General features: G+C 40.3%; 1 protein-coding gene across 2 annotated transcripts in view; it reads right to left on the bottom strand.

Annotated features, from left to right (window-relative positions):
- SLC12A1 (solute carrier family 12 member 1) overlaps positions 1-16441 on the bottom strand; it is an 87888-nt gene that overhangs the window by 13214 nt on the left and 58233 nt on the right. For both annotated transcript variants that reach the window (XM_081089656.1, XM_081089657.1), the window contains 2 exons: positions 12881-12963; positions 2486-2629 (listed from right to left, as the gene is read on the bottom strand). In XM_081089656.1, the coding sequence (XP_080945782.1) occupies positions 2486-2629; positions 12881-12963 (227 nt within the window). The remainder of the gene's footprint in view (positions 1-2485; positions 2630-12880; positions 12964-16441) is intronic.

Genomic DNA, 16441 nt, shown 5'->3' on the forward strand with positions numbered 1-16441 from the left:
AGGGGAGATAAAGGTCGAATCCCACAGTAATATATATCACCTTCAGTAGTTCAAAAATGTTTGATATCAGTTTTATGGTTATACTTTTCATTGTGGATTATTTTCAGGTCCTTAGTAATTGGTCTCAGAGTGAAATTATTACTTAGACATATAATAATGCTAAATTATCTGAAAAGAAAAATCTTGATTTTTCCAAAAGTCAGATATGGCTCAATTTAATCATACTTTCAGATTTACTTGAAAGTAAAACATGGGATGATCAAGTTTTCTGGAAATAAGCAAGTGAATTAGAAGTATTCCTTCATTAGGCTATGCATTCACTTGAGTGCAGTTTGGGTGTAAATTCCATGAATGCCTGGATTGTAAAGGCGGCCAGGGATAATGTGCACCTTGACCTAGTATGACCCTTTGGTTCGAATGCCAGGCTGCTTTCTCCTCTGCCTTCTTTTCAAGGATCTGTGAAGCTAAGCTGAAGCCATCTGAGCTATTTGAATTTCTGTGAATGAGATGAAAAAGCCAGGAAATATGGAAAAGAGAAAATTCCTTTACTTAAGCTATACTTAAGGGTGCATATAAAATACTTAAAAAAATGTTAATGCAATTTCCAATCTAACATGGACACAATGAAAGTGTTCTAGGGAACTAGGCCAGTGGTTGAAGCGGACCCTTGTTTCGTTTTGCCAGCAGGGGTTTCTTTGTTACACTGTATATATTATTTCTTATTTCCATGTCTTTCATAGCTGCGACTGTATTGCTTATTTCAAAGAGATGGTGTCACTGTGGTGCTTAGAGAAGAGCCGACAGCCGCTCAGAGCTTCCTCTCTGATCTAAGGGGTTCTAAAGATCCTTTGTTCTGTCTTTTGCTGTTTTCACGTTTTGGGCCTGTCCATTCTGAAGCAATTATCTTATATTGTTTTTATCTCCCTGGGACTGCTGAGGGAGAAAGTAAATGCATTTACGGAATGGGCCAAATTCTGCCCCCACTTACATGTATATCAAAGCATCCTGAGGACTCAAGTATGAGCACCTGGAGGCAGAGTTGGTCTTGATCTAGAACTCAAAGAGTTGTTAACCAACAAAAGCCCAGAGCAGTGAAGGGGCCTGCATGAGAGCTGTGTCTGAAATTTTAGGTGTTGAGTATAAATCATAAAATATTATTTTGCTTTTCCAAACAACGAGACATGTTGACTTTCAGAGGAGCACATTTTTGCCGAAAGTATTGTGATGCAGAAACAGGTTCCAGAATAATAACAAGTCCCCTTTTCTTAGCAAGTACATTCATGCTTCTCTGCTCCCTCTCAGCTCCTGAATAGTACTGGGCTATGACTTTAAATTTTCCATTGCATTGCAAGACTCTGCTATTGAATGGAGCAGATTCGGTGGATAGGTAACTCTTCTCGTGAATAAACCAAGTATTTGGAAAGGAAAAGCAGATAGTAGTTAGCATCCAGATTGTCTTATTCTAACATTTACGCCCTTGAAGTCCTGATATACCACTCACTTAATATTGAAACACATCATTTTCCTAGAAAATGGGTATATATAAGAGCGACAATACATACTTGGCTCTCTTGATAGCCCATGCAATAGTTCAGGTACCCAAGGGTACCTCTAGTATTTGAAGGCATATATAAAATTTTATCCTTGGGATATAGTAGGAAAACAAGAAAACAAAACCAAACCCTTTCCAGGGTAGGAGATAGCCTCTTCAGAAGGCTGGATTCTGCCAGCCTAATCCAGAAGCCGGCTAAATCTCAGTTAAAACACCAGGGAATGATTTCAGTAACGATGGGATTCTTTGTGCATGACAGAAATAAATGTTAACATTCTAATTTTCTACCAGCAGAGGTCGCTGTGGACCTCATTAACCTCGAACTGCCATGTTTAAGGAAAGAGCAATTTTCAAAAAATAAAAAATCAGATGTTTCTGAGAGTCAAATCATTTTCTGGCCCTTTGTTCCTGGGGCGTATACCTGATATTCAGATATAAGTGCGCTACTCAGCCAAAATCTACAGGTAATTAGTATCAATAAAGTTCAAGTCCAGAATTCTGGTCTGTGACAAAGATGCTTTTCTGAAATTGGAATTCTAGCTGGATCTCTCACTAAAACACCTGAAATGTCTGCAAGGGGTGTGTGCGTGTGTGTGTGTGTGTGTGTGTGTGTGTGGTGAGGTTGGGTACTGGTTTATAAATTTTAACCCTTTCTCATCTTAACTAAGAAATTCCTGTTTCATGGCACTCAATCTGCTCCCTCACCACATATAATTTTGAAAGTTTTTACAGTAAGATAGTACAAAGGACTTGGCATTATTGATAAATGACAATAGCTTCTACTTTTCACCCATACGACCTTCTTGAAAAAATGTCTTCAGTTCTTAGTCAAGGCCTCCAACATCTTAGATGCTGACTTCTCACCCCTGCAGGTACTGAAGTCTGTAGGGGGGTTCACCCTGTAATATTTCTTATAAATGCAGCAGTACTTACCTTTCTTAGAGGTTGGCTTAGTGATGTTCAACTTGCCCGCTTTTTTAAACAAGCCCCGGATGCCTCCACCTCCTTCTTCACTTTCATTGTCTTTGATCGTGGCTTCCAAGGCCAGCCTCTCCTGCTCTAATTTCTCCAGTTCATCTGATGAGAGAAGACACAGCCGCTTACTAAACGCAGAGAGAGAACGTTTGTAGGAACACTCTTCTATGCTACTTTCATATTAAACATGGAACATGTGCAATAACATGATTATTATATGATTTTTTTCTGAATGATTATTAAAAAGAAATGTATGTCAGTAAATTATACTCAGAAAATAATAACTACCCAGAAAATAGCTCTGTGTTAATTATAATATGTGAAGTCACTACGTTTTTTTTCTAAGGGCTATTTCATGCCATCTTTATGCACTTCTGGCAAAAACCAAAAAAGCCAGACCCACTGGACATAAGATCTTATACACCGAAAGCCACTTATTTCCTGACCTGAGTTACTGCGTCAGGTATTTTACAGTGGAAGCGACAAAATTGCAGAAGTATACTGGGTATCCTGTATAGCAGGCACACAACAATGCCTCCTGAACGGAAACATAAAACTAGAGAGCAAGAATTAAGAAAGATAACCAAATCTTATAATTAACTTTACAGGCTCTGAATACAAATGACGGTGAACGAGACCCACCAACAGTTCTTCCCGACAAACAAAATAACTTTCTGGAGTGACCGAAGCAAAAGAAATAAAAGCTGTGATGTCTTGTGCCTGCCTGAACTCACATTACTAAAAAGGGTCTCAGGACACTCGAGTCTGGAATAAGAGTCGGGCTGTGCAGAATTTCCTGCCCGTGGTTTAGGTCCACTATCCAAACTTGGATGTTGTGACTGGCTGCCTTTTATCTTTTTTGGATTCTGATTGTGACGAAAAATTCCTAGCTGCCGTGTAATGCATTGCATCATTCTCTGACCTCAGCCTGCGTTGGATCAGGTAAGTAAAGACTTCAAAAGCAGTCAGATGGCGGTGCTAAGGAGAAATGGGCTTTTCGCTCACAGCAAGCAAGGTGGCCCTCTTGTCAGACCCCCTCATCTTCTTGTCTGCTGAGAACACAGCCGTAGAAAATGAGCAATGTTCCGAGACAGCGAGCAGAAAACCGAGATCCAATGATAGGCAACACTGGTAGGGCTTCTGTAAATGTCAGCCCTCGGAGCCTGTTGCCTTATCTATCTGGGAAGTGAAGCTATACAAACTCTGGATTTATCAATTATGCACTAACTAAATCTGTCAGGACAGGCACATCCCTAGACGGTGCTGTTATTCAGCTGCACGGAATTGTCTGGCCCCTTTCCAGGTCTTAGCAATTAATCTTTTGCCAGTGGCATGAGATTTAAGGTCAAATCACCCATGTGATTTCCCCAAAGCTTCAAAGGTTCTCAAGACCAGCAACTATAGAAAATCTGGGAAATTAGACTGATGGTATTAAAGCTCAGACAGGAGTTGCTTACCCCTGACTTTTGAAAGGTGAACGCAGGCTGCATTGCACAGGGAGGTCATGACCGATTATGGCTCTGCTGCTGGCTTTATGTGACATGAAGCAAGTCATTGATTTTCTCTACGCCTCTGATTCTCTATCTGTGAAATGGAAAATTGTAACCTTCCCCTTTCCCTAGCACTGCAAAAAGAATAAGCAACAGTTCTTGCACGGGGCTTCGGAGCTCCTTAAAGAACAAAGCAGCCAGCGCATTCTCTAGGCCAAGTGTTTATGCAACTCCTGGAAATGGGCTCAGTCATGCAAAGTAAAGTGAGCATTTTGGAAAGCCCGGGGTTTATTCTAGCAGTTACTTTTTATCACACACTCTCTAGGTGCTGGGGACTGTGCTGCATGCTATTCCTCAGCAACAACTCTGAGCTAGTTACTATGATTATTCTCATTTTGTGGATGAAGAAAGCGAGGCTCAGAAAGGTTGAGTCACTTGTATGGTGTCACCCAGCAAGTGACAGGGTTCAACCACAAAGAGGTCTGCTTGATTCCAAACCTGCCTGCTTCCAACTTTGAAGACCATTTGCTTTTGGCTTATTACTATTATTTCAGAATTGTCTTATTAACCCCCAATCCCTACCCTCAGGGGAACCGGAACACTCAGGCACATGGTATAATGCAAGTTAATTCCTCAAACTATAGCCCCTCAATTGTAAAGGGAGGACCCTATCGGTACAGGTACATATGGCAGGCTGCCCAGAATAGCAACATCGCAGCATCCTGGCTGGGGTGACAGGCCCCCTCCCCCCTCCCCCCCCCCCCCGCAGCTGTCATGCACATTTTTGGGGCGCTGCAGGGGCAGCTGTGGAGTCACTGCTCTTTGCAGTCAGGGGGAGGGTGCACATTATGAGTTTCTTTGGGGGCGACTGCAGGACAGTGGGGAGGGGTTCCTTTGCCCTCCTCTTTTGGCTGGCCCCAGCGCACCCCGTGATGAGCCACTAGTTGCCATGTTCTTTGTCCTCTAGTTTGGACAAAGGAGAAGAGAAGATAAATCCCCCTCTGTAACAGAGTCAGCTGGCTGAGTGCACCGGGAGCTGCTCCAACAATTTGCTTGAAGGTATGTACACAGCCCATCCTGGACAGAGCACACTGCAAACCCCAGCCTGAGAGACAAAACCAGACTTGGTTTGAATGAGGCCGATTCGGCAGTTCCCTCAAAGACGATGGAGACAAAGTCTATTCTAAAGGCTACGGTCTGCTCGCGTGGCCATAGGGAATAGGCACTGAGATTGTGCAAGTTCTCATTAGAGTTCATTCTTAATTATTCACTTTGTAGGTCATCTAAGGCCCCCTTCTGTGCCCTCCCTCCCTTTCTCATTTCAGCACCAAGGAGCAGTGATGTTTGATGCTCTGTTCGGACCTATCTATCGGGTTTACTGCTTGCCTCTGCATAAGAAATCAAGAGCAGACTTTGTCAACACATTTCTTTCAACAGGAGTGCTGGCGAGCTGACCATTAGGCACAAGGTGGGTGAGCCAAGGTAGAGTGAACAGATAGATATAAACTGATGTCCACGAGGCTGACAATGAAAATGACTCATTTCATCACTGCTGCCACCACCACCATCACGACTCCCTTTGTGACCTTTCGGGTTCACAAAGCCCTTTCCACACAGGATCTTATTTGATCCCAACACCAGTACTGGGATGCAGGCAGAGCTGGTAATAGTCTCCCCACTTTAAGGTAAAGGAAACTTGGGTTCAGACAGTTCAAGTGATCTGTCCAAGGTTGCACAGCTGGTGACCCAAGCCTTCTGCTTTCAATTCTTTACCATCCTTCTTCAATGATGTGCTTGACTGCCTGTTGAAGGAATACCCAATCTGCAGGTTTTTTTTAAAGAAACCATCCACAAATTTCCAAATCAGAGAAATTTACATAATGCTCTACATTTCTATAATACTCTTGTTTCAATCTTTTTTTTTTCCCCCAGTAACTATCACTGCGGGGCACAGAATGTAGTTTTAAGATACACGTGTATTTTACCCCATTAAACTGCAAACTCCTGGAGGGTAGCTTAGGTTATATTTTATTACCACCACTTACTGAGAGTTTATTTTGTGCTAGGTACAATTCCAAACCCTTAGAAGCCATCATATATTTTAATGCAAAATAATAGACCTGTCAGGTAGGTACTATAATTATTCCAATTGGAAAATGTGAAGTGAAACACAGAGAGGACGAGTAATCTGAATAAGGTCACACAGCCAAAAAGGTCAAGCTGGGATTTAAATCCAGGTCTGTCCGATTCCAGACCCTATGTTTCTACTTCACATACTTCCTCTCTCACATTCTTAATTGAGCCCACGCCTCTCTGCTAGTGCCTCCCACCGACACGAGTACTCAAGAATAGTTTGCTGAAAAAAAAAAAAAAAGAGAGAACAGGTCAGTGCTGTTAATACAGTTCAAACCATTTGAAAGTATTTTCTCTATAACGGGAGAAAAATAAGTGGATAGTTGCCAGGGATGGGGGCATATAACCTGTGTGTAAGGGACAGGTACAAAAGACAGTGTTTGCAAGAAGTGAGATGAATGCTGTATACAGAGGTATGGAAACAGGGGCTGGTGGAATATGACAGAAGGCAGTATAGGTGGGATTAGGTGGGAACTTTAATCTTCCTTGTTAGATAATTCCATACTCCATCATCTCAGAAAGCGACAATACTGGAGCGCGCGCGCGCGCGAGAGAGAGAGAGAGAGAGAGAGAGAGAGAGAGAGAGAGAGTAAAATCCTGCCCTACTCTCATTCCAAGATGAAGAGAATCCCTGAGGTTGTATGAAAAAGCTTAGGCTTTAGGGTCTCTCAGTTGAGTGGGTTTCTAACCAATTGTTCAAACATAGCCCCAAACATTTCTCATAGTAAAAACAGAGAGTGAATCCTGAGCTGCATCCTCATGCACACACCAAATCACTTGAATAGTAGTTACTCTATTTTCAAGTGCTTTATAAATTGACTAGATTCGTGCACTGGTGGGGTCCCTCGGACTGGCCTGCAGGGATCAGGCCAAAACCACCGGGTGCACGGATTTGTTTAGGGCAGTGGCTCTCAACCTGTGGGTCGCGACCCCTTTGGGGATCAAACGACCCTTTTACAGGGGTCGCCTAAGACCATCGGAAAAAGCATATATAATTACATATTGTTTTTGTGATTAATCACTATGCTTTAATTATGTTCAATTTGTAACAATGAAATTGGGCGTCACCACAACATGAGGAACTGTATTAAAGGGTTGCGGCATTAGGAAGGTTGAGAACCACTGGTCTAGTGTATGTCTGGCCCATCTTGCCCAGTCCCCATTGGCCAGACTCCAGCAGCAAGTTAACCTACCAGTCAGAGCATCTGCCCCCTGGTGATCAGTGTGTGTCATAGCAACTGGTCGAATGGAACCAATGGTCAGGCACTTAGCATGTTAGGCTTTTATTATATAGGATTGTGTGGTAACCAACTGGAGTAACCATATTTTGAAATTCAATTTAGTTGCCAAGATTGCTTCCACTGTTCTATACTCAGTCTTTTATTTTTTAATAAGTCTTTTAGAAACAGGCAAGAGTCTACTCATTACAGTTCCCTTTGAATCTTCAGGAGAGAGAGTAGTCAATTATCTCACAACAGAAGGGAGAACAGGGGAACCTCCTGAGGAATGGCATCCCTCCCACTTCACAGCATCCTTTTTTCTTTATTAATTATTCAATTATGCTTCTTTCCTTGGTCAATCAACTCAAAGCTGTAAATGCTTGCATGAATCAATGAGCCATAGCCCAGTGAAGTCTAGTTGAACTGAAGGCAGGAAGCATTCCTGCAGTGGTCACCTTCCAATCAAGCAATTATTTACTACACCGCCATCTGTCTTTATTTTGCTAAGCCACTTCCTCAGACACAGCAGAATCCCCGTGCTCTGAGATGGTCATAAATCGTGCAGCTCTTACATGGAACACTTGACCGCAATATATTGCAAATCACATGTCATCACTTTAGTTCCTACCAGAATAATATAGACTCTTTGTTGAAGTTGGCAAACTTGCTGAATACCCCCTGGGAAGTGAATAACATGAAATACTGTGTTTTTTTGTGTTGTTGGGCAATAAATTAATTTATTAAGAGACACTATCAGCCACCAGTATTCGATGAGTTGCTGCAGTACGTAAGTGAGAGTGTTATGAGCATCGATCTTATTTATACAAAAAGTTATTTTCTTCACATAAGCCTGTGACACGGTATAGAAATAATTGTCATTAGCTGGCAAATTACCTATAAAGCTGATTTCTATTCACTGCTTTATTAACTACAGTATATGGGCACTCAGAATTGCTAATATTTCCTTTAAATTATAATGTGTGATGACACCTTGGTGCCTGTGTTGGAAAATCTATGATGATAATCATTAACATAGCATAATGCAATACTTAAGATTTATCAGGCTCTTATTAAGCCTTATATTACAGTATAATATAATGAAACACAAGCTTATTTCTTCCAATTCAAAATCTAATGTGAGGGTTGTGTCGTAAATTACATAAACTTCAAAACAATGCATGGAAATGTGGCGTAAAGTTAATTTCTATCATTATGCTGCTGTTTTCTGCATGTTCTTCATGTAGTATTTGTGTAATGTCGTTTTTTGTTTACCCTAGATAATTGGCACTTGTAATTATTTTATTAGCATCCAACTGTATTTTCCCTTTCTTGACTAAGAAGCAGAAATATTTCAAACATCAAAGTTGATATAAATCAGATACTTCCCCTGGGAAATTAAAAGGGGACTCAGTTCACTGCCAGGATTCTTTCAGAAATACTACATACAGAATGGGCTTCCCTGTTGCTTTACAGAACTAAATTGATGGTGCATTTTGGGGGATGGAGCAGTGAAGGGTGGGAGCCATATTTTTTTAGCTGCGTCACATCTTTCAGCTTGAAGAGATCAACATCACATATAAAGCAAATATGTAGTATAAATACAATCATATTTTGTATTCTCATTGTTTAGATGGTAAAACATTATAGCACAAAAACCAGACAAAATTAAAGTAAATAGAGAAATTTAGCAACACAGCAGGTCTCTTAAGATTAGGTTCTTATAATTGTCCTCAACATCATGTCTATCTTACCACAGCCAAGCCGTCCCTATGTTGGGTTTTGAAGGAATAACTGGAAATACCCTTGTTCCATTTCCGTATCTCAGATTTTACCATTGCCTTTCATTATGTAAGTCATTGTCCTCTCTGACTTTCCTTTTTAAAAGGTAGAAAATAGTGCTTCAAACAGACATGTGTTTGAATCTCAGCTCTACTGACTACCGGCCTTGTGAATCTTGGGTAAGCCTCAGTTTCATTAGTTGTAAGATGACGTCAAGGATCATACTTTTCTTCAGAGGATAGTTGGGGTAATAAATGTTGTAATATATGTGAACATGAAACATAATACATGGCACATGGCAACTACTCAAAATGTTAGCCATTGTTGCCGCTAGGATATTAAGTTCAACTAGGAAGGAATGTATAAATTAATCATGAATGCTGAGGGGGAAATTAGTGTTTCTAGTCTGTAAATGTAAAAGGTCCATAAAAAGAGGAAGGGGCATAAAAAAGGAAGGCTGAAGATAACAAAAACATATTTTGCATAGGATGAACTCTATTCTCAATATTTTTAAAGCTCTTGTATATAAGCAGAGTATACATATCAGATAGTGGTTCTTTATCCTATACAAACTCTTGATTTCTAGTTTCTCTGCTATCTTCTCCTCCCTTACAACACACCAGAATGGTTGCATCAGAAAATTCACCTAATCCACTCCTGTTTCCTTCTGCTATGATGGTGACATTAGTGAAATAACAAATAGAATCTGGACTGATTGGGCACCTGCACTCTCAAATCCCTCACAGGCTTTTCCCTTCTGCTGGACCTGCCCAACAAAACCTTGATCCTCCTATATTCTGGAGACCAAATGTCACTGGATAGAAACTGCAAAACTAGAGAAATTGCTTCAACTTCAAAAAAAAAAATTGAGACTACTGTGTACAATCCTCCTCAACTTACCACTGCACTCTTACAAAACCACACATTTCGTCATCAATTCTCACCTCTTTTGCTATAATTTTAGAAGATGAAGCATTTTTCTTCTGTCTCAGGCCAACTCTTCCATCCCTTTCTTCCCCTGATTCTTCCTGTTCCTCCAGGATCTTACTCCATGGGTCATTCCTGCACGCCACTCCCCGCCCCGCCCCCATGTTTTACCATTATCTTCAATCTCTCCCCCTCTCTTGGGCCCATTTTTTCAGTCAGAAAACATGCCTTTCTCTCTACTCTAAGGTCTGTATCTCTCCCTATAGTAAACCTCCTCAATCTCATTCCTCTCCTTAGCATCTAAACTTCTCAAAATGATTGGCCACATCCATATTCTCTGCTTTATCATTTCATATTATCTCCTCAACCCACTGTTAACTGGATTCTGTCAACACTGGTCTACAGGAATTACTCTCACTAAGCTTATCTGTGCTGTGTCAATTACATTTTATTCACAAATCTTTCTGGTGTTTTCTGGTGTCCTGGACCATTCTGATGATTCTTTTCACTTTGAGCACTCTGCTTCCACAATACCACAGACTTCTGGTTCCTTTGCCTCTCTGATAGCTCCTTTCCTGCTCCTCCTTGGGGCCCCTTTCCTGTGCCTGGGGGCTCTCAATTACATCCTCTCTTTGGGCTATATTTTCCAGTGTTGTAGTTTCACCTTCACTATTATGTCTCCTTTTAAAAACTTTATTAGTTTGGTAGGGCTACAATAACACATACCACAGACTTGCTTAAACAATATAACTTTTTCAGTTCTGGAGACTAGAAGTCTAAGATTAAGGTGCTGGTAGAATTGATTTCATTCTAACGTCTCCTTGACTTATAGATGGCTGTCATCCCACTTTCCTGTTTGCTTCTCTGTATCCTAATCTCCTTCTGTAAGGACATCAGTCCTATTGGATCAAGGCCCACCCTAATGATCTTATTTTACCTTATTTACCTCCTTAACAATCACATTTTCAAATATAATTACATCTGAGGTCAGGACTTCAACGTATGAAATCTGAGGGGATACAATTTGGCCCATAATATATCCTAAATCTATATCTCCTGCTCACAATTCTCCTTTAAGACCAGGACTAACAGCCTATCAGACATTTCCAGTAGAATTTCCCACAGGAGATTCTTTAAAAGTGAACCAGGCATCCCTTCATTAAACCTGCTCTTCTTCTTGTGTTTCCCATTTCCATTGGTAGAACCATCATTCATTTAGTCTGCCAAGGAATGAATCTTTTTCCACTCCTCTCTCCCCCATATTCTGCACATCCAACCAACCCCAAATGCTACTTTTGTACCTCCAAAGTACTTCTGTCCTTTTCTCTCCATCCCTCGCTCTAGCTCAGGCTGTCACCCTCTCTAGTTTTTATTATTATGAAAATATTTTTTGATTTGTCTCTGTTTTCATTTACAGTCCTGACTGAGTCCATGCCAATGTAAGTGAAAGATTATGAGATTTAAAACCTAAATTTGACCACTCTCTCACTTAAATTTCCTCAATAGTTCCTCCTCATTGCTTAAGAATATGATCTACATTTTTTAATATGGCAAATGAGGTCTTTTAAAATCAGAATTTTATATCAGCAGCCTCATATTTCACTATTGTCTGCTTCAACTTTTCACTTAAGTAACACTCATTTGCTTTTGGTTGCCCATGCGTTCTTCCACATTCCCCTGCCTTCCCACCTTTGCTACTGCTCTCCTCTTTGCCAGGAATGCTAGTCCCCAGACTCTCTCATTTTTTTTCTCCCCCAACATTGCCTAGTTAACTCCTACTCATCCATGAGGTCTCAAAACAAAGGAAATTTCTTCCAGAAAGCCTTCTTCTTAGATGCCTCTTCTCTCTTTCCCACAATACCCTATAAATATACCCATCGTCACACTCATCATATACTCATTTCCATTACTAGGCTGTGAGTCTATTGAGGACACAGACTCTTACTTATCTTATTGTACCCAGCACTGATACCTACATCATGGCTGCTACATAAGAGGTACCCCCAAAATCCTGTTTTGGTGCCATGTCTTCAGTGGGCTCCATTTTAAAGTTTAATTAAAGAGATAAGTCATGGATTACTACCCTGTCCTAATACTTCAGTGACTTTTTAGATGTGTTCTTTATTTTATACACAAAAGGGTATGTTTAAACTTTAAGACTTAACAAGTAGTTGATCCCTGAGCAACGTGGGTTTGAACTGCGCGGGCCAAGTGAACTGTGAGCTTCAGTTGAACTGTAGTCAATTGAACTGTGCAGGTCAATTTAAAAAATCCTGTGTAAGTGGGCCCACTGTCCTAGAGAAGAAGCAGAGTCACTAATCTGAGTTAGTGATTTTGCCTCTGGCTTACATTAGTGATTCACATAGCAAGATACATTCAGGCTCATTTCCCTGTGAGTTGTAAACTAGGTCATAGACTCTTAAAGACAAAATACATGGTTTTCCGAGGAAAGAATTAATCTTCATTTTTCTGAAACATCTTGCAGAAATTAATTCGGCAGGTTAATTTACCGAAGGTGTTTATTTTCAGCGATGCTGGCTTTGTGGTTTTGTGATAAGAAGAATAATTGATGACAGCCCTGGAGTACTCTATATTTCTGGTTAGCAGGACAAAGGCCACCTGTGTTAGCAATGGGGAAAGCAGGGAAGTGTACAAACCTCAGGTCAGCATAAGAATGTAAGCTCTGCTGTTATGGGGTTTTGTCCATATGGTGCACTGGTCTAACCCCAGCACCTAGAACTCCATGTCAGCTGTGGAGTAGAGGCTCAATAAATATTTGTTGGTTGAATAAAGAAAGTACATACCTTGTACCTGAAGAACCTGAGAGATGTCAAAGCCTTGGCTGATTCTGACTATGACCACACCAATCTCAAAATCAAACGCATCGCTGAAAGTGGAAGCAAAGTGGTTAGTGATTTAAATCCTCCAGCTGTGGACAAATAGTAAACTTGTTTCTAGGATTTTAATGTAATTAAACTAAGGAAACTCATTTTAAAATACAACCAAGAGTTGATGGCTTTCTGTTAGGTTGTTTTCCCTTTATATCCTTAAAAAACATATTCTGGGTAAAGGTAACTAACTCATTTACTCTGGAACCAATTTATTCAAATATACTATCAACTAGAATTTTGATTAAGAGCTTGTAACGTACTTTTTGAAAAAATTGATTATTTTCTAATGTAAACAAAAGAATCACTGAAATATCTAGAACAGAGAATTTTCAGACTGCAAAGACCCTTGGAAATTATCAGCCAAATCTCTTTATCTATTCAGTTAGAATCCTACAACATTTCTGACGTCAAGTTCCTTGTTAGAAATGTCTCAGTTCCTCTGGGGACCCTTCACCAGTGACTTCGGACAAACCATTTGAAGCAGTGCTTCTTCATGGCACCCCCATGCTGTTGAAGTTGGCTGTTGTGCCTTCACTACATGGAATTAGATTATCTGGAAGGGAAAGAAAGCCTTGCTTTCTTTTATCTCCATTTTTGTACAATTTTTTTGTTCTCTGCCCGTAAATATAGGGAAAACCAATGAGTCTTTTGAGTTCATTTAAAATTCTCCCCTTGGGAGTTCCTATATTCAATCTTCTTTGGATCGGGAGCCCAGGACCCTTTCATTGGGTCACCCTCCCTCAGAAACAAGGCAGGTTATGATTAACTCACTGTACACAAACAAGATTTCAAGAGCTAAAGTAAACCTACATTTTCAAATAATGATATAAAAATGTTCAGTATAGTTTGACTATTTATTTAAAATGAGTATGAGATTTAAAACCTAAATTTGACCACATTACTCTCACTTACATCTCCTGAATAGTTCCTCCTCATTGCTTAAGAATATGATCCACATTTTTTAATATGGCAAATGAGGGCTTTTAAAATCAGGATCTTATATCAGCAGCCTCACATTTCACTACTGTCTGCTTCAAATTTTCACTTAAGTAACACTCATTTGCTTTTGGTTTCAAAACCATACGTGATCTCTACTTAACAAAATAGACCCATTCTAGTAAAACTGCCACAAAGTGAATTCCTGATAAATCTTGTTTCTAATTGTCCTAGATTATAAAAAGCAGGCAATACGTTCCACAGAAATATTTGGATTCTGTGTTAGGCAGAATAATTTCAGACCCACATTTCCATCACTGGAGCCTGTGGAGTATGTCCCTTCATAGCAATAGGACCTTGCAGATGTGATCAGGCTAAGAACCTTGAGGTGGGGAGATTGTCCTGGATTATCTGGGCGGGCCCAGTGCCATCACCAAGGTCCTTGGGAGTGAAATTGGGAGGCTGAAGAGGTTGGTGTAATGTGATGTGAGAAGGATTTGACCCATCAAATGCTTTGAAGATGGAGGAAGAGAGCCATGAGCAATGGGCAGCCTCTGGACCCTAGAAAAGGCAAGGCCATAAACTCTCTCCTAGAACCTTCAGAAGGTCATATAGCCCAGCCCACACCTTGATTTTAGCCCAGTGAGTTAGTGTTCAGAATATTAACCCACATAACTTTAAACTAATAAATTTGTGTGGTGTTAAGCCACTAAGTTTGAGATAATTTATTAACGCAGCCAACAATACCTAGTACAAATTAAACTTATACCATACTTCAGAATATTACAGATATTTAAAATCTTTTATTCAAAGAAAAATGGTAAAGTACTAAACTATTGTAAAAATATCTTTATGATATCAATAAAACTGCGCTTTAAGCCATACAACAAAACAGCCCCAAAAATCAGAAAGAGAAATATAACACAATATGGTTATCTTCCTTCTGTATTGACCCCATTGCTATGGTAGTAAAGTCATTTAACTTTACCAAGCCAGCTAAATTTTATACTATACAAATTTGAGCCACCTTAACACTGAACTTTATTACCCAAAAGATCAATCGTTCATTAATTTGGTATAAAAGTCAGAAGTTTCTTCAGCTTAATATTACTAGGTTTGATTATTTTGGTCTCTTTGAATTTCTAAACTGTTTGGGATGGTGGAGAGGTTAGAATATGATTCCAGGTAATCTTGTATCAAATAATGGACTCTATGACTAAGATTTACATATTTCTTTTCATTCCCAAAGTGAAGATAAAATTTCTTGCCCTGACATTCCTTTTAACCCCGAAAGGTAAAGGTGAAATTGTACTGAAATGTCTGGATAACAGAGAGTATATCTAAACCCATTTCCAAGAATGTCAGGCCAGCAACTGACTGTGATTCTGAACCTATCAGGATGCTGTTTGCTGAGCCTGGCAAAATTCTAGTGCCCCAGCAGGAGGCAGATGGCAGCACATGGTATCGGACTTTGTATGTTTGCGGAACACAGTTCAGGAGAATGCATTTAATGCATGGGTTTCCTATAGGAGGAAAGCTAAGTGAATTTCTGTTTGGTCAGTAATGCATATAATTTCAGAAGGTAAAAATTATTTCCTTATGCTTCTTTTTAGTGGAACTAATATTAGAATGCTTTTGTTATGTTGCCTAAATCTCCCCCAAATGATGACAAACGTGGTGCTCGTTCTAGCAGGAGCCAGAGGACATAGCCTGGTACGAGAAGTACTGAGTGTAAGCTTGTTTTAATGGGTGAGGGTTTATTATGGACTTTTCAGACATCTCAGGGCATCTCCACCCTGTGCTATGAAGTCAGAGCAAAGCCAGGCCTGGACAGGGGAAATCTTCCATTTTCAGGGCCGTAAACACAAAGATGGCTGCTGACCAGAGCTACCACTGCCTCCCTTGAGATGAATCTGGCTACGTATTTTCAAGCCTGGAAGAAAGGATCAATTTTCTAGAAAGGTCACTGAGGATGCCTTGTGTCTCTTCATAAGTGTAGCTTCTGTCCTCTCTTATGCAAGAAGCAAGCCAGGCAACACTTCGGCTGTGTAAGTACTTCTTGAGGCAGCATAACCTGTGGTCAGAGCTTAAACTTTGAATTCTGACGACCTTGGGTTGAAATTCCAGTTCTGTCACTTACACAACCCTGCATGTCGTAAGTTTTAGTGTCTATGTCTCTACTTATAAAATGGGAATGATAGTAGTGCTTACTTCAAAGTCTTCTTGTGAGAATTAAATGGGGTAGCTCATGTTAAGGGCATTAGCCTGGTGCCCACTCATCCTTTAGTGACTATCATTATTACCTTTATCCCAAGACTCTCCCAATATTTAAGGATCAGATGTCACATACCATTGAAAATTCACTCTCTGTGCACTAACCAACACTGCTACATGGCAGAGGCAACTGGCATACAGCACTGTCATATCAACAATGAGGCTTTGGGCTAGTGACTACGTTCCCCAAGGCTCAGAAGAAGATAATGACTGATTGGGCACACCAGCTAGTCCAAGATTCCAGTTTTTTTGAAAGAAAAATTC

The sequence above is a fragment of the Myotis nattereri genome (genome assembly GCF_964212035.1).
Source record: "Myotis nattereri genome assembly, chromosome: 1".
NCBI classification, from domain to species: Eukaryota; Metazoa; Chordata; class Mammalia; order Chiroptera; family Vespertilionidae; genus Myotis; species Myotis nattereri.